The sequence below is a fragment of the Thunnus maccoyii genome, chromosome 1 (genome assembly GCF_910596095.1).
Source record: "Thunnus maccoyii chromosome 1, fThuMac1.1, whole genome shotgun sequence".
Classification (NCBI taxonomy): Eukaryota; Metazoa; Chordata; class Actinopteri; order Scombriformes; family Scombridae; genus Thunnus; species Thunnus maccoyii.
Genome location: NC_056533.1, coordinates 23,432,935 through 23,454,286, shown reverse-complemented (window position 1 = coordinate 23,454,286; position 21,352 = coordinate 23,432,935). Strand labels below are relative to the sequence as shown.

Sequence of the window (21,352 nt, the reverse complement as noted above, 5' to 3'; positions counted from 1 at the left end):
CACATTGTCAGCTGTGAAACTTTATATAGACAGGTGTGTGCCTTTCCAAATCACATCCAATCAATTGAATTTACAACAGGTGGACTCCAATCAAGGTGTAGAAGCATCTCAAAGATGATCAAGAGAAATGGAAGGCACCTGAGCTAAATTTCAAGTGTCATAGCAAAGGGTCTGAATATTTATGTATTTATGATATTTCAGTTTTTCCTTTTTACTAAATTTACAAAAAAATCTAAAATTTGGTTTTCGCTTTGTCATTATGGGGTATTGAGTATTGATTGATGAGGGAAAAAATGAATTTAAATGATTTCAGCGTAAGGCTGCAACATAACAAAATGTGAAAAAAGTGAAGGGGTCTGAATACTTTCTGAATGCACTGTATATAGTCAATGGTTTTGGCATGATGGATGGTATAATTTTTTGTCAGATTTGTGAAAGCTGTCCTTTAGTTTTCAGCAAATATGCAGGAGCAGCGCTCCATAAAGGCTGTATCAGCCTGTATCAGCATCATGAGGTCTGCATCAGCCTCTCTGTGGCTCCTTCTCTCCCTGCCATTTCCTTACTACCATGTCTTTTACAGTTCATTTCAGTTTAGCCCGGAGGTAACTTGAGTAAACTCACAATGCTTTCAAACAAAGAGAATAGACCGCAGTGACATAAAAGAAGCTTCTTCACGTGGCTATAACCGGCATGGTACCATCATGTATCAAAGCTGGTTCTCATTCTTTTGTTCATTAAGTAGTGCATTTTCTCTACATCCCTTCACCCACTTAGTCTCATCTATTCCATTTCCCATTATCTTTCACTCTTCTCTTGTGGCAAGGCTGTTTCCATTATAATCCCTGCAGTTCGCTCTCAGTTTTAACATATAGAGAGTGTAAGACAGAAAGTTAATCACTGCCCTGTTCATGCTGATGATGCTGAGCTTCTGACCAGTATAAACATGTTGTTTTCTTACCTTTTCTTTCCATCTTAAGCTGTTTTGAAGCTTGACATCATGTAAAATTATGACGTGCAGTATATAGGAAATTGGGTTAAAGCTTTTCAAAATGTATGTAGAGAAATTAGACACAATAGGCTTTGAAACAATGATGCAAGGTTGAAATGATGCCCATCATCCCTGAAGGTGTTTTTCTCACCCTTGATCTTCCCACAGGGCAGTGATGCCTGGCATGGTGATGTTTCGGCGGCGCTGGTCAGTTGGCAGTGATGACCTGGTGCTGCCCGCCCTCTTTCTTTTTCTATTGCACTGCATCTGGTGAGTCAGTGTTTCTTTCACTGTATTGATTTTTTTTTTTCCTGCAGATATATATATTTATTTTTTTATTTCTCAATGTATCCCTGTACGAAGGAGTGTTTGTTTTTGCTGTATCATTACTACATTGCCCTTGTCTTTCATGCTCAGGCTGGTGGTTCTGTCGGTGGTTCTGTTCGGCCTCCCCTACGGCTCAGACCAGTCCTGTTCTGTAACACTGGTGGACCATGGCCGAGGGTACCTGGGCATCCTGGTCAGCTGCCTTATCTGTGAGAGCGCCATCATGTGGTTGAGCATGAGAGGCAGCATTCTGTACACACAGCCCAGGGAAGCTGTGCAGTATGTCATCTATATACGGCTGGGTAAGACATGCAGGCATACACACTTTTCTTGTACATGAGGCTCTCTTTTATGTACAGATACCTCTTGATACTTGTGAGAATTGGATGAGGTGGTTGTGAGGATTAGTTGTGGTTCCGTGTTAAGATTGGAACACTGTTTTTATTGATTGGGCAGATATTGATCATTATTCCACTCACTCCTTCTCTTTCCTCCATTCTCTCTCTAGCTATTCTGTTGGTCGAGCTAGTATATGCCGTGGTGGGAATTGCCTGGCTCGTCCAGTATTACCAGCCATGCTCTGATGTCACTGCCAAAAACCTGGCTCTGGGTGAGTGAAAGAGGGCGTTAAAGAGAATAGTAATGGAAATTTTGTGTTAAAAGGAGTTTGCTATGCTTGAATGTGAATTCTGTTTCATTATTGTCTGCAGGAATCGTTGCATGCAACTGGCTGGTGATATTCAGCGTCTGCATTACTCTCATGTGCACCTTTGATCCAACTGGTCGGACCTTTGTCAAACTGAAAGCCACCCGGCGGCGTCAGCGCAACCTCACTACGTACACATTAAGGTACTACTAGGCCCTCAGATTCTCTATTTCTCTTCATCTCTTTTTATTTTGACACAGAACTCAACTAAAACACAGCATCCAGGCATGCAATATCACCTATTTCTCACATTAATTCAGTTTTGACCGTTTCTGTTGACCTTTTCTCTCCATTAGACACAGGCTGGAGGAAGGCCAAGCCAGCAGCTGGAGCAGGAGACTAAAGTTCTTCATGTGCTGCACAAGAGCCCAGGATACACAATCAGTGAGTCACACTACACACTTAGTAGTTTCCTCTCTGCGGTTATAGGAAAACAGAAAAGAATAAAACCAGAAATATGTCAGGGATAATGTCTAGTAAGCCAGTTAATAAAATGAGCCCTGACAAGATGAATCAAGACTGACGCAAAGAAGCTTATTACACAGCTACTTACTGACAACGTTGGGCCTTTCATATAAAATATGAATGTATAATGATTTAATTTCAGGCTCAATCAATTCACAAGCCTCCCTAAATAAGTTCAGTTATATTATAACTACCATTTACTCTACTAGACTGTAACAGAACAAAATTCAAATAAACAAATCCATAAAAGCTGTGAAAAAACAAAAGTGCTGCACGGCTATTCTTGGATCTGGACATGGTGTTTATTCATACATTATTAAATCTTCACGATTATCTGGGACATAGTATTTATTTATACATATTCATTTACTACACTTGTCCTAGTACGTGATCGTGTCTGTTGATTACGTCTGTTTTGTGGAAAACCTCCTGTAGTTCAGTCATCTTTTTGTTACTGTTACTTTGCCAAGATGTACTCATATCTGCCGCTCTCTTCTCCAGGATGCATATTCAGAAGTGGCCAGCCTTTTCGCAGAGTTCTTCAGAGACCTGGACATTGTGCCTAGTGATATTATTGCTGGCCTGGTACTTCTCCGCCAGCGACAGAGGTCTAAAAGATCTTCTATCTTGGACCAGGTATCACTGTCTATAATATACTATCATGTCTCTGTTTCCATGCTTGTGATATTTATGTGCTATAATAAAAATAATGTTCCTATTCTGTTTTTTTTTTTGTCCCGTTAAGGCCAACAATGATATTTTAGCCTTCCTATCTGGAATGCCTGTCACACGTAACACTAGATACCTGGACCTTAAGAACTCGGTAAGTGTGTTTGCATATCACATGCTTAAGCACATGAACAGACGCTTGTTAACGTTAAAATGTTTAGAATTCAGGTAAACAATCAAATACTGAATCACAAAAATACAACATGCATTTGTACTCAATCTTAAATGCTGTTTTCAGTCCTTGAAATAATTATAATAATTAATAATAATATTATTTGCTTTTAAGTAAAGTAAATAATTGCAAATGATATACAAGAGAGGGCTTGTAGGTAGTAAAAGGTTTCACAAGGACATCAGTATTTTTCTTCAGAAAGTTTCACAAAGTTAAAAAAGAAAAAATAATGATAAATAGATTAAAAAAATGTTTGAAGAGACCTAGAGGCCTTTTGGCGCCATAGATTGCAGTTTTGTGGATGAAGACAAAACACAAACGATAACAGATTTATTTATTATGTATCTAAGTATGTAACTCTTATAAACTAATTTAGTCTTATAATAGTAAGACTGTCACATAATAGTGTCACATAATAGTAAAACAATGGTATTGAGCTTTTTTTTCTGCTGTTGTGTATTTATCTGAAATAATACTTGAGGATCAATTTCTGAATGTGTTGTTACGTGTATTCCTCAGTTATTCTGACATGCGTGTGTATGTGTGTCTGTCTGTCTGCCTCTTTCCCTCTCCCAGGCTGAGATGAACATGTACAAGGATGTGTGCTATTACATGCTCTTTGCCCTCGCTGCATATGGTTGGCCCATGTACCTGATGAGGAAGCCTGCCTGTGGGCTGTGCCGCCTCGTCAGCTCCTGCCCGTAAGCACTCAAGCAAACACCCGCACAGTTTTGATCTATTTGGCTTCTGTGTCTCTTGAGCCTCTCCAGTGCAGATCAAATTTCACATGCGTCAACACTTGCCAAGTGGTAATCCACTGAGACAATACCACTCTAGTTAGACCCACTCACTGACAAGCAATGTTGAATTAATCACATACTTGTATCCAGATTGCCTGCACTGGGATACTGTATTGTACATCTGTAGTACCTGTTAATTTGTTTTACGTCTGTCCCACCTGGTGTTTTACAATCAGTCTTTTGTTTGTTTATTAGTCTTTATATGTCTCCTGTTTTCTTATAATCATCCCACCTCTTTCTCTCACCCCAGCTGCACATCAGTGTCTGGCTCTCGGTTGTCTCAGTCAGTGACAGTGGAGGAGGACAACTGTTGCGGTTGTAATGTCCTGGCCATACGCAGACACTTCCTGGACAGGGACCTCAAGCAGGTTCACATTGTCTACACTTCCTGCCATGATGCTGTGAGTAATCCGACAGCTGGCTAACGAGCAGTCAGAGGTGTTTGGGCTTTACTTCCTGAATCAACCAAAGGATGGGTGTTGTGTAGCAGTGTATAAACAGCATCAGGATAATGTTTTCATTTGTTCTTCCTTTTGTGTTGATGTCTTTTCGAAAAGTGCACAGTTAAGGTGAGTTAGAGTGTGCTCTTTTCAGGCTTTTGCATACATACTATAGAGTCCCCGAGCTGTGCATGCAGTGTTATGCTTGCAAAGTAAACAGGACATTAGACAAATAAATACCACTTTACACTGGGCTGTTGCGCAGCACTGTACATCTACTGCAACATTAGTGGGTTTACTGTTTCTTGTAGTTTTGGCCATTAATTGTATCTGTTTTGATAACACTTCACTCACCAGTTCAGTTGCTGAAATATGGGTAGTGGAGTGAGAGCTGTGTCTGCATCCTCGTCAGTAAGTTGAGTTCGTTCTCACGAGGTGTTGGACTTCACCAAGGCTGTGTTTTGTCACAGATTCTATGTATAATCATCATGGACAGAATCTTGAGGTGCAGCCAAAAAGTGTCCACTTTGGTGTAGTAGGGATTGCATTTCTGCCCTTAACGTATGATGTCGTCTTGCTGGCTTTTGGCAGTGTTTAACAGCATAGCGTGAGAATTTAATACCAAACCATCTATGTGATAAGGGAACTCAGCCTGAAAGTGAGGCTCTCAATTAACTGATCGATCTACAATCCAGTTAAGATTATTACCCCTGTAGCGATGACACAAAAATTTTACACTCCAATGTGTTTCTATAATGGACGACTCAGGTATGATCTGCTTTGATTTCATTTCCCAATGAGTGGCTTGGTTTGTTGTTGACTTGATTTAAACCTGTGTGATTTTGTGTGTTGTTACCCACTTTTGTTGTAAAGATGTGCTTAGCAATGCTGCTGTATCCCCAAGTCTAGCCAATGAAGCTGATGAGTAAAAATGCCAGATTTTTACCCAAAATAAGAATTATAGAAATTTACAACAGAATGTTCATGTTACTTGTAAAGTGCAGTTGCCAAACCAATACATCAATGAAACATTTTGTAGAGTTTTTGAAAGTCAACTTTTTTTTCAGTACAGCCATGCGTAACCAACATCACTCTTCCATCCAAATGGACACTTTTCAGAAGTCATTCAAAATAATCCCTCAATATAAAACAGGCTCAGACAGTCTGTAAAGTCATTGGTTGTTAAAATAGTTTCCTAATTACATAGAATATTAAATTTGCTAATTCTATTTTTATGTTGAATAGCACTCACGGTAGCAACTGAGCCACACAATAGCTGTGATTTGTAAAGCAGAGCAAGTGAAGTTGGCCAATGCTGAGTTTCCATCTATAAATTTCTCTTATGGAGTGATTTATATGACTGTGCCAACTTGGAAAAGATTTGATGACAAAAACTATACAAGTGCCCAATTAGTTGGGATGAAAGTGAAAACTACATGTGTTGTACGTGTATTTGTCGTCTCCCCAGTTAACCCCTGTCCTGCCCCTCTCACTTTGTCACTTTTACTGTCTGCTCTGCGTCCTCCATTCAGGTTTATGAGACTCCGTTCTTTGTGGCAGTGGATCATGCAAAAAAGAAGGTTGTCATCAGTATCAGAGGAACCCTATCGCCAAAGGTGAATTTAGCTTTCATGTCTTGTTTTAACGTTTTCTCACCTCTCCAAACATTAGTTGACCCTGCTTCCCCCACACCTCACTAACACCTCCAGAGCAAGTGAAGTTGTCATATTTAATAGTGTTCTGATACTCCTACACCATGCACGCATGGGGCATGACTGTCCACTTTCAGAAATATATGTCCTATCCATTTTTACATATCATTTGAAACTTTCTGTAGTGGTTCAAATCATGTCTTAAAAACAACCGGTAAGAGATGAATAATGGCCTTATAAAAAGGCAAAACATTGTTTGAAACGAAAATACAGCAATTACTCTTCTCATAATCGTCTAATGCTTTGCTCTCAGCCAGTCAAAACATTTAGTTTATCAAGTTAGCAAATCGGAATGAAGTGGGAGCTTACAAACACAAAGCTGAAAGGTATATTTTCAGGGTGTTTGTGAATATCTAAGGTGTTTTGTTGATCACCAGTGTCCAGTTGAGCTCTTTTTGCTTTCTGGGCAAACTTTAAACTTCTGACAAGCATAATTCATAATTCAAATAAGCACCTTCTCTGGCTCCTCCATCCAGTACGTACCACTGTAGCCTCATGTTGAGCCAAGGAAAACTTTGCTTTGGGAAAAAACATTATGGAAGAAGTGTAATATTTCATCAGCAATTTAGGAATGGTGATCATGATTTCTTAAAGGTGTCGTCCAGCAATTGAGTATTGTTCGTCTGTAGGGTTGGATATCCTCAATTGTCATTGGTCAGACCGTTCCTGCATGCTAAAAAATTGCATCTTTTGAATACCTGCCCCCAATTTGTAACACAAGCTTTCTGTTTGGAGAATTTGAAGTCTCCATGCCCAGGCCAAGATAACTAAAAATACACTTGTCAGGCGTTCTCCTTCCAGAGTCACAGAAGACATTATGGAGCTCTTTGCTCAGATTTGAGTTGTACTCCCCACAACAAGCAAACCGATCTTAATGTTTAAAAAAATGTGTATAATTTCAAACTGAGACTGCATTGGATATACCATTTTTTTTGTATAGCTCTTGGTATATCCAAGTACAGTTAATACATCTCTACATACTAATACATTTTGTATTATTTTTCTGTCTAATAACAGGATTTTATACATTTTATTAGATCGCAATATAGAGATGGAGATAGATGAGAGGAAATGATTGGGACGAGAGATTGGGGACAACATGTAACAAAGTTCCCTGGTCTGATGCGAACCAGGGATGTTGAGGTTCATGGTTGGTGCCATAAAGCCTACTGTAGCCACCACCACACCCCAGTTATCACATTCTAACAAATAAACAGATTTGCAGTGGAGATTATGAACGGTATCCTAAAATCCTGTGCACTTCCTTATTAAATTGTTCTCATCGTGTTCTCTGTCTAAATTTTCCCCGTTTTTTTGCTTTATCCACTTGTGTTTTGTGCTTTATGCTGCCTTTTTGTAGAATTTTTAACTTGTCTCGTGTGTATCAGGATGCCTTGACTGATCTGACGGGGGATTCTGAACGTTTGCCAGTGGAGGAGCAGCATGGGACGTGGCTTGGTCACAAGGTTAGAGCTTATTGTTGTAAACCACTCATCTCCAATACTTTTACTCAACTAGACCGTATCCTTAGAGATTTTAACTCTTCAAGTGTCTCTGTTCTCCATAGTGCAGTTTCAATACTATTCCAGACCCCAAAGGTCATTTCAGCTGCTAATAGTAGAATAATTACTGAGGATATTTAATAAGAGATTAATGAGGCAGACTTCTTGCCCATATTTCACCCTTGCCATCTTACGCTCCACTGAATCTCTCTCTCTTTCTCTCCACTCTTAGGGGATGGTTTACTCAGCAGAATACATTAAGAAGAAACTGGAGCAGGAAATGATCTTGTCACAAGCCTTTGGAAGAGATTTGGTACATGACTCAATACTGTATCCAGACGTGACGAGCTGAATAATGAACGTTTTCTATATTTTGGACTGTGTTTTGGTATTGTAGTACTTTCTTCAAGACTTCACTAGCCTTGAAACTTTACAGAGATAAACAAATAATCCCTCTAGAAACAGCAGTAGAGGCAATTTTTAAAGGGATTATGTTCACTGTGGTGACAAAAGTGTGCTGTTGTGAGTGTAATGACTCTGGCTGTCTCTCACAGAGCAAGGGCACCATGCACTATGGGCTGGTGATAGTCGGGCATTCTCTTGGTGCAGGCACCGCTGCTATCCTCTCATTCCTGCTGAGACCTCAGTACCCCACACTTCACTGCTACTCTTACTCCCCTCCCGGTGGCCTTCTTAGGTGAGTAAATCTATGTGTGTTTATATGATTTACTAAAGATTATACAAGAGAGGGAAATCAGAATTATTGTATAAACCTATAATAGCTGTAGTATAGAGGACTTTAGCGTTTGCATTCTGTCTGTCCTTTCCCACAACAATTCCTTGATGAAAGAAAGCATTATCCTAATCAAAATACCCGTCCTCTAGGGGTTACACCCAAGCCATGAATGAATAAACATGGTCTTGTTTAATATTATGCTCTGATATCAAGACATCTACTGGTATAAATGGACTCAGTGAATGTTACTATAATGCCCCTAATTAGTCATTACATTCCCCCACTGGCCTGCACAGCTGTGAAAATTTTGTGTCATTGTTTCTTGTTTGTACGCTACACTCTCATACTAGTGGTACAGCTGGTATAAGTAAGATGGTGATACATTGTGTGTTTAAAATTCTTTATTGTGCACCTCAGTGTCACTGTGATGTTACCTGTTGTGCTTTAAGGCTTTCAATTACTTGTTTTGATCTGAGCTACTCAACATCTCCCTTGGAACATTTATTGTACACCCTTCAACAGTTCCATATTTGGAAAGCCCAGCAACTCTGCAACGTTACTCAAATCTGTTTTAATGACACCCAAGACCATATGCTTGTCTGTGAGATTGCACCTAATATTCATGCACACATGCAAAGCAGGTTGTGGAAAAGGAGTTGCTGTTGCTTACACCTATTTATGTAGTGAGTGACGCATAAGCAAATGGGAAGCGAGGCCTCACGTCTTCTGCAGGGGCAGGAATTCTATTCTTTTTTACTTTCTGATTTTAATGGTCGATGTTTTCAATAATTCTCTTGTGAATATGATCAGAGAAACCTTAGAAAATGAAGAAGAATAGTGTAAAGTTTATCATATGGGGCCTACTATTATTGGCTTCAGACATTAAAGCAAATGTTTGTTTGGAAGTGTGAGTTGGAAATGTGTGTGAAGAGCCTATTTTCCCCTCAGTATTCTCTCCACATTTCTAGTTCACATAATGTGACTAATGTTTCCATCTTTCATTTACCCAGTGAGGATGCCATGGAGTACTCCAAAGAGTTTGTCACCTCTGTGGTATTAGGAAAAGACTTGGTACCAAGGTATCTCCTTTACTAAATCCAGTATATTGACGCTAACTTGATTACTGCAGTATTACCACCATAAACATGTCTGTTGCTGGTCTTTCATAGGCTTGGCCTGTCACAACTGGAGGGTTTCCGACGCCACCTTCTGGAAGTCTTACAGAAAAGTAACAAGCCAAAGGTGACTCAACTCTCAACACTGTAGAAGTCAGACAGACCATTTGTACAATGAAAACATCAGAGACTCATACATTGTGCCATCAGCTGATTCTTCCAAGAACAAGTTGTGCCTTTTTGTGATAATTTAAAAATAAAAACCACATCTCTACTATACAAATAATAATATTAGTTTCTCTAATTTTCACGTTTTTTTTTTTCCAACTGTTCTCACATTCATATTTAAAACTTTAGCGTATTCACAAATTAAAAACAATATAAACCGAGTAGCATCTTGTTCTCCGAGCTGGTGCATTTCCCAAGTTTTGCAATGGGTGATTAAAATAAACTGCATGCTTCCACATAACCTGTCACAACACTGCAGTTATCTCTGCTGTAATTAAAGCATCATTTAGTTAACTCCTGGCTATTGCAGAAAAAAAACATACAATATATCAAGGATACATTTAAATATATATAATATCTTACGTAACTAAAATGCTTTTTCTTTTTTTTTTTCTTTTGCAACAGTGGAGGATCATTGCGGGGGGCACCAAATGCATCCCAAAATCAGAGCTTCCACTAGAGGATGATGATCCTCAGTCTCAGCCAGCAGCCCCCCCCAGCAGTCGCTTGTGGCTCCACCCCAGTGACCTCAGCATTGCCCTTTCAGCCTCAACCCCCCTCTTCCCCCCTGGCAGAATCATCCACGTTGTGCACAACCATCCTCCAGAGACATGGTGAGGAAATTGATTCTAGAGCTGTGGGTATATGATAACAATTTAAATCCCCAAATGTAGTTCTTTTACTGTTAAATAATAAAACACTTGTTCATGAAATTTACCACACAGCTCCAGCTCACAAATGTTCAAGTGTTGTATAACTGATACATGAATGCAGCTACCGCAAAGCTAATTTTATATTAGTTTCACACTGCGACAACTGGCAGCTGAGTGGAAAAAGGTATACGCTGCATACTTGACAGTGTGGGTTTAAAGTGTGTCACGCGGCACTCCCCCATTCTTCTGTCTGCACACTCAGCTGTGCTTTCTCATTTTTTAATAATCTTCCTGCCTTTGTGCTTACTTTTTTCCAATCCTGCTTATTTCTTATTTTGTACAATGTTGGAATATATTCAAACGGGGAATCCAAATCTTTATCACTATTGTTTGGAGATACTGAAATGTTGATACTGATGCTGTCAGACACACATAAGCTTCCTGCATCAGCTGGCATGTAATCCAAAGCCAGAATACATTTCAGTGATCTTATGAATAGCAGGTGGATGTCGTTCTGTATGTTAAAAGAATCAAATGAGTATTTGAGATATGAGATGATGATGATAACATTTATTTAATGTCTGACAAAAGGAGATTTTGGTAACTTTATTTACTTCTCAAGTTAGATAAAAACAAGTTATGTACAGTAAATGTATACCATTGTGAAAGGCCTTCAGTGGCTGACGGTTGTATTGCAGACCATCATTGGAAGCCAGTTAACTAAAATGAGTCTACAAAGTTGCAACAATTTTACCTCATTTTTGTTTACTGCTTTGTATCTATTCAGCATTGCAGTCTGGTGGAAAACCACAAAGCAGAAGTGGTTTGGCCAGGGTATCCTAAAAACAACCACAAGACAACCCCCTGTATGTTTGCTCTGAGTATGCAATATTAGGTTTTTACTGGCACAATTCTGTTACAGTGACATAATCCCCACACATAGCTATGATACAAACTCTTTATCTATTATTTATATATTCATGTTACACACTGCAAACATTTACTGTACTTGTTCTATAGTGCACCCCTGAGGCACTGAGGCAGGCTGCTGTTAAATCAACACGCGTGTTGACTTTGACTGTCACGGTGATTGACAGACTTTCCCTTCCTCCCCTTCTCTGTAGCTGTGGCCAGGAAGAGCCAACCTACTCAGCTCTGTGGGGGGACAACAAGGCCTTTGATGAGGTCATCATATCACCCGCCATGCTTAATGAGCACATGCCCCACATGGTGATGGAGGGCCTAAACAAGGTCTGTTTTATTTACGTGCATGCAGATAGATATGGAGAGGTGTTCAAATCTAAAGCAATGATGAAAAGTCTTTTGAATATTGTTCCTGATTTACAACACTGGGCGATTGAATTGTTGGATCAAGAGTATGTGTGAATAATTAACACATCAATATTTTCAGCAACTGATCATAAAGGGGAATACCACTGTTTAAAAATTATATGTGCCAAAAGAACAAATTTAAACTTAACTCTGACTAAAGCTAGAGATCATGTGCTAATATAATATTTCTAGAGATATGGCCCATCTTGCATGAATCCCTTTTTAACAAATCTTTAACTAAGTTATAGAGTAAACATGTGATTGCTGATGTGTTTCACTCTGTTGCGCTTTGATAAATACCTGCCTACAGTAAATGACAGGTCAATTTCAGAGGCTGGTACTAAAACAGTGTGGAAAGCTGAGAATTTACCCATATCAACATTTGTAGGCATTGATAGACTCCAAATGCACATTATCATGATTCAGTTTCTTCCAGTGGTGATTCAGCCATATGCTCATATAAATGTTATAAATGTATTCATGTTTTTCAACAGATGGTACTAGTTTTTATTAGAAATGGAATGGAAAGCCTTCTGTCATTTAAAACTGGTAAAGACATTTGACATTAATAGAGAAAACGCCATTTGAGATTGAATACCTCAGCAATCAAATATTATATTAAATTTTTTTTTTTTTAAAACACACTATTGCAAAGACACAAGACAAAACCTTTTGAGTTTTAAAAATCAGTGTTATGCCCCTTAAGTGTTCAGTTCAGAATGCTTTTTGAGAGATTTGGAAGATTGACTCTGACTCTATGGTCAATGTATGCATGGAGAGCCATCATTAACTTATTACTTACCACTCATTTTTTCTCTCTTCACAATGCTCCAGTAGCAAAGCATGGGGAACCGTTCACTCGTGGTTGGTTTCATGGTGTCCTCTGGTCTTTTTATGATTCACAGGCACTGATCAGCTGTTCTGGTAACAGGGTGATAATGCGTATGTTTGCATGTGATGGATCCACTTTGGGAATTGTTACGCCATTTTGTTGGTTTTTGAGGCTCAGTACGTCTGTGGATGGATGTTTAAAAGTTCTGTGATGAAGTATAGTACTGTATGTTTGTGTGTGTGTGTGTGTGCGTGCATGTCTGTATGACTGCTGTGCCTAGGCTGTAGAATGATGCCTCTGGTGTTTCTGCAGGTACTGGAACCATTTTGTCCCCTGTCTGAGCAGGAAAACCCGGAACCAGAGGAGCTGGAAGTCAGTCAACCTACCTGCAGTGCCACTGCGTTCATAAACTCCCAAACAGAATTCAACTCTAATCTTCTCCTCTCTGATACCCCCTCTCTCACCCACAAAGATCTACCTTGCGCTGCCCCCCTCACAGAGTCTGAACCACTCCCTTTCCCTCTGACTGTCAATGCTTCTCCTTCTTTTTCAGATGCTGAGGCTGTTCCTCCTCCTCCTCTGTCAGACTGTACTTCTGCCTCAGAGCAGTGCTTGGTGTCTGTCCCACCACTTTCTAATAATCCTTTAGACCATCACTCAGGAGCACTTTCAGTTGAAGATGATTCATGCATTCCATCACAAACCCAAACAGACCCACCCAACCCTCCCGTCTGTGTAGATGTGATTCCTGCTCCTCTTTCAGAAATCCTATCTGATGAGTCTCAGGTAGAGAATTTTCCAATCAAGATAGTAACATCACATAGCTCTTCACAAAAAGATGAGACCTGTATGTTACAAGTGCCAAACAGTTCTTGTGATTCTCCGACACAGGCTGTATGACAGTATTAAACTTGGCCTTTGTTAGCCTCTGTGCACAATATCATCATCAAGCCGTCTGAATATTCTTGCCTCTTGGAAAACCTAAATATTGTCATTGTTAGTATTAATACTGTGGCTAAATTGCCAGACTAATATAATGTAATTTAAATACATACCGAGCAGCACAAAGGAGTTTAAAAGGGCAAACATTTTTCTGATATAAACGTAAGAATTTGGGGTCAGTTCAAAGATTTTAACTTTGGTGCTAACATTCAAAAGACAATGGGAGAGTTATCAGAAAAGAGGTGGAGAGAGTCTAAGATTTACAGCTTGTATTATTGCACTTTCCACTTGCACATAAAAACAGTGGCTGGATGCAGCAAGTCCAAGCATGTTCACTGGAGGCAGTCAAAAGGCATTCCAGGAGGCGAAAGAAACAGGGAGATGAAATTAAAATAATTTGAAGAAGTTGACAAAGCAAGTTGAGGCAATGTGTAAACAACAATAAGCTACTGTGGTAAATCTCATTACTGCATAGCTCCTGGAATACATCACAGACTAATAGTGTATATAACAGTACAAGAATGTGTAATCCCTTTAACATCCCTCACGAGTCAAAAATAGACTTTTTACACCCTGCAAGTTGATGAGTCCAAACCCACCTGCACTCTTTCTCTAGTTAATGAGATTCATCATCCAGCTTTCCTCAAATCAACCTTTCATTCTTTTCCATTCCTCTCACAGCTAAGGTACATTTGGTCAAGTGCTGTGGCATGAACTTGCTAACCCTGTCCCTCGAGCTAACAAGTTTTCTTTGTATTCACAAAGTTTCCATGGTAACCTAATTTCTTCCACATTATCTGCTCTTTCTTCCTCCTTGGCTGGCTTCTCTCAGGGTTTTTCAGTTGCTGTAGCTCCTCTCTGGATGTTTTTTTTTTTTGCTTTTTGAAAGCGCATATTCAGTTTTTCCTCAATCGTATTCCCTTCAAGGAATTGTCAATTACTGCAGCAGCAGATGAAGTAACAAGGGGGCACAAATTTGTAAATATGGGGCACTCTGTTCAGCTCCACTGCTCTGCTGTGAAATTGCTGCTTACCAAGTCTTTTGTTAATAAGACTGAAAAAAGGAGTTAAACCCTAATGTCTTCCGCCATGCATGTGTTTCATCATTCTATGCCATACAGTACTGTGCTTTCATAAATTATTGATGTATAGATGGCTGTAGGAAATGCAGAACTCAGAGTATACATTTTTCTCTGCATAGAGTATGCAGCCACATGCTTTGTTTGTTTTTAGTAATTTCTTGTTAGTTGTGCCTACAACTGCTGGTGCTGTGTTTTATATTGTTGGTGCCAAATATTAGCTGTAAGTTATCACTTGCGGCAGTCTTGTTATCATGTATAATTGGCCACACTCATCTGTGTAACAACGTCATGTTTTAATGTGTGATCCATAACCATCCTCATAACTCAAACATAGTAAACATCCTTGTTTAATGCCATTTTTAACTTAATTAACCCATATCCCTTTAAAGATTTTAAGTCTTTGTTTACATTAACTTTCATTTAGTTTTGACATTTTATTACATTGTGTTCCATTGTCACGTGTATTGTATGTTTTGGTTTTTTTTGTGAATTTTCATGTCTACTTATTGCTCCACATATTCTTATATCATCATGTTCTTCCATCAAGTGTTCTAACTCATTAAAGCTAACCAAATATATGTAATTGTGTGTTGATGTGATTTGCCGTTAGTGTTTGTTCCCCTCACATTTTTTACTATTTGCACAACACAGTTCAAATGTAAACAATGGGATTTCTTGAATGTTTTTGAAGTTGCATATACAGTAGTCTTATTGATTGCTATTCCTTGTCATACTGTAGGGCTTGCGTAGTTCTTCCTCAGGCATCCATGACTCCATTGTGGGTGTTTAATGTCAGTTGGAGTAGGAGTAAGCTCACCTTTAGATCGCACTTACATTTATCTGAACTACTCTGTGCCTTTTTAACACTATAATAATAGATCTAATCATATCTGCAGTTAAATAAGGATGTAGTGGTTTTGTGAATAATGTAATTTAAAACCATCATACGATCACTAAGGGTGCTCCAAATATGTAACCAGATATTTGTGATCCTGCATTTAGTGACCATGTACCTGAATGTGTGTGTGTGTGTGTGTGTGTGTGTTGATGATGCATTCCCAGACTCATAATGGCCATAATGGATTATGATTATGTGGATCATGCATATCCTGCTGACATAGAAGAAGGATTTAAGAAAAACATGTTAACTTATTTCTGTTAGTACATTGAGATGTCTCTGCAAAGTTTGGGGTTTTTTAAATCCAGTTTTTGCGAGCAGAGCGAATCTGATGAAGCAACATGCAAAACACAAAGTTCACTCCTTTTTGATTTATGTAATCCATTAATAAAATAGTGTCAATCCTAGTATCCTGGTGTGCGCTGGAATATTGCTTTTTTGTTACTGTGGTTTACTCTGCGCCAGCTGGCACCCAGGAGAGAAGCACTGCTGTGCACAGGGTATCTTCAGTTTTTAGAGTAGAAAAAATATTGGGCTTAGTTATCTGTTCAGTCCACAAAATTAAGTAAGTATGCAAACATTTTTTGAATGTTTATTGGCTGAGTGCAGCAGAAATAGAATTTTAACATATACCATTTAGGTGGGGGAATGCATTTTTTGTGCATCTTTCTGTTCGCGTTGATTCTCAACCCCAATGCTCATCCTCCCTGTTCTTATGCTCCCTCATGCTCTCATCATACTTTTACCTATTAAGTCTAGCAATAATGTCTGCCATGCTACAAGTCATGTGTCTGTGTATACCTTTGTGCTTGTGACAGGTGCTGGAGAACTACAACAAAGGAAAAACAGCTTTGCTGTCAGCAGCGAAGATCATGGTGAGCCCAACTGAAGTGGACTTGAACCCAGAGAATATATTCATGGATGCATCAACAACATCCCATCAGCCGACGCCTACAACCCACCACCGCAGGAACAGTAGTGTTCGGTTAGTACATCAGGCACCTCTGTGGGTGTGTTGGATCCTAAAAGAATGTGTAAAACAGTTTGCTTTGATCCTCTGTATATTCAGTATCCCCTATAACTTAAAATACTGTATAAGGGTCAAAACTCTCCTCATGTATCTAATTTTTACTATCAAACCATACTAAACAATACTACTGCTACTAATTGCTACTTTATTGTCTTCTCAAAATTATCATTTCTGTCTGTTCCTTTTGGTTTAAAAAAACAAGACAAAAACCATTGTCACGGTAAGCAAAGCATGCAATCACTAATTTTTCATGATGTGCTCCCTTCTCTCATGCACGCATGCACGCTGTCCGACCACAGAGCAGTTGCAACGTATGGTAGTATTCAGTTCCCTCCTCGCCCTCTCTGGTTTAGTCCCTGCCCAAAGTCAGTGTGAACTACTGATAGTGATGGTTGAATTAAGATGTTACCTTTCCTGTATTAGATGCTAATACAAGAGGACACACTAGGATACACTCCAGGCCTCCCAGCCTCCCCTTTTCTTTGTTCTTTCTTCCATCTATGTAATGTCTTTTCTAGTGTTCACTTAGTCTTTAGTATCCAGATATGGTTTAAATACTAACACTTTCCCAATTGTCCGTTGTTAAGCCCTCCGTAACTTGTTTTGATTCATTTTTCGTCTGTCTTGTGTTTTGGATCCCTCTTCCCTTTCCCTGTCACTACTCTCCATTCCTTTCTTCTCATCTCCTATCCTCTAGTTCTTGTGCCCAGTCTGAAATATCTCTGGATGGTTTCTCTGAGTGCCCTCCTCCTCCAGTCCCTGTAGTGCTGCGTGGAGCACGGGAGCGCCTTGCAGTGGAGCTGAGGGACCGCAAAGCACCGCTAGCTGTCATGGAAAGTCTTTCAGACGCCGAATCCCTCTATAGTCTGGATTCCCGACGCTCCTCCGCTGCGCTAAGGGGTTCTCCAATGCTGAGTAGCCTCCCGTTCCCCTTGGATGCCCCAATTCCAGAGGAGAACCCGTCTCTCAGCTCTCGCACTGAACTACTGGCTGCCGACTGCCTCTGCCAGGCTACACCAGAGCACCTGGGTGAGGTTGGGCCTTTCTTTACCCCAATGGAATCCACATCCACCCCAGATTACCCAATGCGTCTGTCCCCTGCCACACCACGCTACAGTGGACAACATTCCCCAGCTCTGCTAAACCAGAGCGTCTCTACTCAGCCTTTCAAGCCAGAGCCCAACGCCAACCCAAATATGCTTCCTGATGGGGATCACCAACAGATGCCTGGTGTCTACAGCCCAGGTAGCACACCTAATGCTCCCCTCAGTCCACAAATTGGTTCTAGACCAATGGATGGGAAGAAGGAACAGTGGGAGATGGACACAGCAGAGAAACAGTTCAGTGCAGAGACCAGACCGGCAGCTTCTACTCCTCCACCCCAACTATCCAATGGAAACCCCAGCCAGGCAGTGTTAGAATTCGCCCAGTACTTAGACTCTCTATTCAGACTGGACGGCAGCAGCTCGCCACCTCTGGAGCTGTCTGACGGGGAGTCAGAGTCAGGCCGGGGTTCCTTTGGGCAGGAGGAGTGCTTGGGAGAAGGACAGCAGTTGGATGACAAACAACTTCTGGCCAGAGCAACACTGGAGCCTAACCTAGTCCCCAAGCCCCCACGCACTTTTGCTGGATCTGCTGACCCCTCTTCTGGCATCTCTTTGTCACCTTCCTTCCCTCTCTCATCGTCTGAGGAGCTCAACGACCTTTCCCCTGGTGAGGGCGCCCCACCTGCCATACACTCCCTACGAACATCTACCCCTTGCCACTGTCCTGAGGAGAACACACTATCCTCTATGGTGTAGTGGGCTCCCAAGACTTCCTTTGCTCTAAACTGAGAGGTGCAGTCATCCAAAATTTTAAAACATATCACAGTACATGCATGCGATGGAATGCAGTCACTCATCAGAGATCCGATGACAGAACTTGACTGACCAACTCAAACTATTTCCATTCTTCAGGTGTCCCCTTTGAACGCTGTTTATAGCATTTTCACACTATTGCAATGACTAAAAAAAAAAGATACCTCTCTCTGCATGCCAGGGGGCTGTGCTGCTTTCGGGTAAATATAAATAACTGTAGCTTCACAATGCCATTCCAAAACAATGTCGTCTCACCCACGTAGGGACGCCTCAGCATTACATCCGTTCCCTGACTTTACAAAATTAAAGGGAGAATAGTTAACTGAGCAGGGATTCAAAAACTTAACACTGTAGAAGAGGTTAGCATAGGCACATCATCTGAGTTGATGTACTGTACAACTTCCTGCACCCTCAGCAGCTCTGGAAATTTTTGTCAAGCTTTGATTTAATTTTATTTTTAAATCAGGAATGTGAAGATGGACATATTCGTGAATCAATAGAAGTGAGAAGACATTGCGAAATGTTTCTCAGGTCTATTCAGAATAGACTTTGAGAAAGAGAGTAAGTGTGTTTCATTGGTGAGAATTCATGTGTCTTAAAAATTTAGTGATTGTGACAAAGTTATTACAGATGCCTATGGATGTTTTTAAGTCTTTTGGTTACTCTTTATAGTGCATGAAGAAGTTTTTTTTTCTTTATTTTTAAAGAGAAATTGTCACTAAGCCACATTTGGATACTCTTGCACACATCATATTGCTCAATTCCCCCCTCCCCCTTTGCCAAAAAATTTAATACATTGTATTGCCAAATGTATTTATGAGATGTAATTTTGTATATGTATATGAATATTGCTTTATTTAAACACAACAGTACCAAGCTACAATCATTATCTCCTTCCCTAACCATTCTGTTGGTTCCCATGTAGACTGTTACACAGCAACACCACGGAAAATATGCCATCCTGACCTTAAAACACTGCCATGGCTTTTGTCTCCAAAACATGAACTCTGTACCCTGGGTTTGAACCAGTCCTAGTATTAACATCTAGGCCACAATAATGAGCTTGCTAATAGCTGTCATAATCTACTGTACCTTTTCTCTTTGGAGAGCTCTTAGCAATGTGCCCAGGTCAGGGTCTGCATGCTTTATGCATTTCCGAGTAGCATGGCTGATATAGAACAAGTCATCAAGTCATAATAAATAAGCTGTAAAGATGCCCAGAAATTACCATGTATGTAAACCCAAAGTTTGCGGGCATTTTTAATGCATACCCAGGTCTCCAGACAGGACCAAACTGTGTATCCTAAAACTGTCCCAGGATATAATTTCTCTTGTTCTCAAGGTGCTCTGAGTCATCTTGGATGTCAAGGTGTTTGCTTCCCTTTAATCTGGTTCATCTCAAACACCATCGAGGTTGGACTGAATGAATAAATGGGCTCGAGCATTATGTGTGCCAATTTTAAATATGTGGCATGCAATCTTCCATATCACTCGGGGTGTAACAGGTGGCTCATAATTTTCATTATTTATTACCGTTAATGTTGTTACAACTTTTATTGCTATATTTGATGGTATTATTATCCTTATTGCTCTTGCAACAGATTGGCTTGATGTCAGTGGTTTTTATCTCAGTTGTTGGGACAGTACGGGAAACTTTTTAGACTTTCCCAATGTAAGGAGTTATATATTTCAGCTTTTTTTCTGTCCAAGTGGAAAAGTATTTGACATTCTGCCATGGCATGGTGACAATATGCTCTTTTTACAAATGTTTCAAAGTGGTGAGACATGCTGCAGAGTGACAGCCTGCTCATAGTGACCTTTGGTGCGGTGCCAGTGACAAGCCTGGATCTGCACACTTTCTCTATTTGGAACAAGATTTGCTGTGGTTTCTCACAGCAGACAGGTCCAGCCAGTTAACAGTCTGACACTACTCAAACCGTGCTGCCAGTCCCAGTAGTCTCACACCAGATACACTAAGGTTGAGCCAGCAATTTCCTACATTCTGTAGCTTTGCTTGCAGCCAGTCATACACTTAAACTCCTGAAAGAAAGCACTAGATTACTTTTCACCATGATGTGTACAGCACCATCCTCTATGTGTAATTATTTATGCAGATGTCTAAAAAAAGATTAAATTCCAATAGAGTTGTGTAGAAAACAATATATAACAATAAGGAGAAAAATAACTATATTAAAAGATATCACTATTGATATATAGAAAAAATATTTCATCTGAAAGTTATTTATTCAAATATTGGCAGATTTACAAATTGGTCTATATTGAAAGAGGAATAATTCAACTATGTCTTGTCCATGTTTACCTGGTTTGCTTCCCTCCTTTCCTTCCCCACAATGAGAATGTATTTAATCCCTCCCCCTTACTGCCCTGCCTGTAATGGAATAAACAAACTATGAAAATAACTATGAATATTTGTCATATTTCTTTAAACATGTACTAGTGAGATACTGTCAATTTTTGTCCATCTAAACTAACCAAAAAGGCATTGTAAAGTAGTACATCCCAGGGTTTCTGGGTGTGTCCTCAATGTTAGGTATTATCAGGATGTAGTTTATCTTGAGGTAAGTAAAAGTAAGTAAAATTGTATGTATATAGCACTTTTAAAACCTAGGCTACAAAGTGCTTTACAAAAAGATAAAAGGTTAAAAGAAAAAAAAAAAGTAAAAAAAAAAAGAAAAACTTTACAACAGAAGACATAGCACAATAAAAACAAATTGTTAAGGGCATCACAAATCAAAATAGTTTACATGATAACTGAATCACAAAAGATATGTCTTCAGCTATGA

General features: G+C 39.8%; 1 protein-coding gene across 1 annotated transcript in view; it reads left to right on the top strand.

Annotated features, from left to right (window-relative positions):
* dagla (diacylglycerol lipase, alpha) overlaps positions 1 to 20,968 on the top strand; it is a 37,712-nt gene extending 16,744 nt beyond the window's left edge. Inside the window, exons 2-20 of the mRNA XM_042408316.1 lie at positions 1,157 to 1,258; positions 1,406 to 1,617; positions 1,824 to 1,925; positions 2,026 to 2,164; positions 2,318 to 2,405; positions 2,988 to 3,122; positions 3,232 to 3,309; positions 3,964 to 4,088; positions 4,438 to 4,588; positions 6,160 to 6,243; positions 7,728 to 7,805; positions 8,074 to 8,154; positions 8,396 to 8,538; positions 9,588 to 9,656; positions 9,747 to 9,819; positions 10,326 to 10,534; positions 11,698 to 11,824; positions 16,478 to 16,644; positions 17,387 to 20,968. Coding sequence (XP_042264250.1) covers positions 1,164 to 1,258; positions 1,406 to 1,617; positions 1,824 to 1,925; positions 2,026 to 2,164; positions 2,318 to 2,405; positions 2,988 to 3,122; positions 3,232 to 3,309; positions 3,964 to 4,088; positions 4,438 to 4,588; positions 6,160 to 6,243; positions 7,728 to 7,805; positions 8,074 to 8,154; positions 8,396 to 8,538; positions 9,588 to 9,656; positions 9,747 to 9,819; positions 10,326 to 10,534; positions 11,698 to 11,824; positions 16,478 to 16,644; positions 17,387 to 18,491 — 3,261 coding nt within the window. The 5' untranslated portion in view covers positions 1,157 to 1,163 and the 3' untranslated portion in view covers positions 18,492 to 20,968. The remainder of the gene's footprint in view (positions 1 to 1,156; positions 1,259 to 1,405; positions 1,618 to 1,823; positions 1,926 to 2,025; positions 2,165 to 2,317; positions 2,406 to 2,987; positions 3,123 to 3,231; positions 3,310 to 3,963; positions 4,089 to 4,437; positions 4,589 to 6,159; positions 6,244 to 7,727; positions 7,806 to 8,073; positions 8,155 to 8,395; positions 8,539 to 9,587; positions 9,657 to 9,746; positions 9,820 to 10,325; positions 10,535 to 11,697; positions 11,825 to 16,477; positions 16,645 to 17,386) is intronic.
* Positions 20,969 to 21,352: the final 384 nt, after the last annotated feature.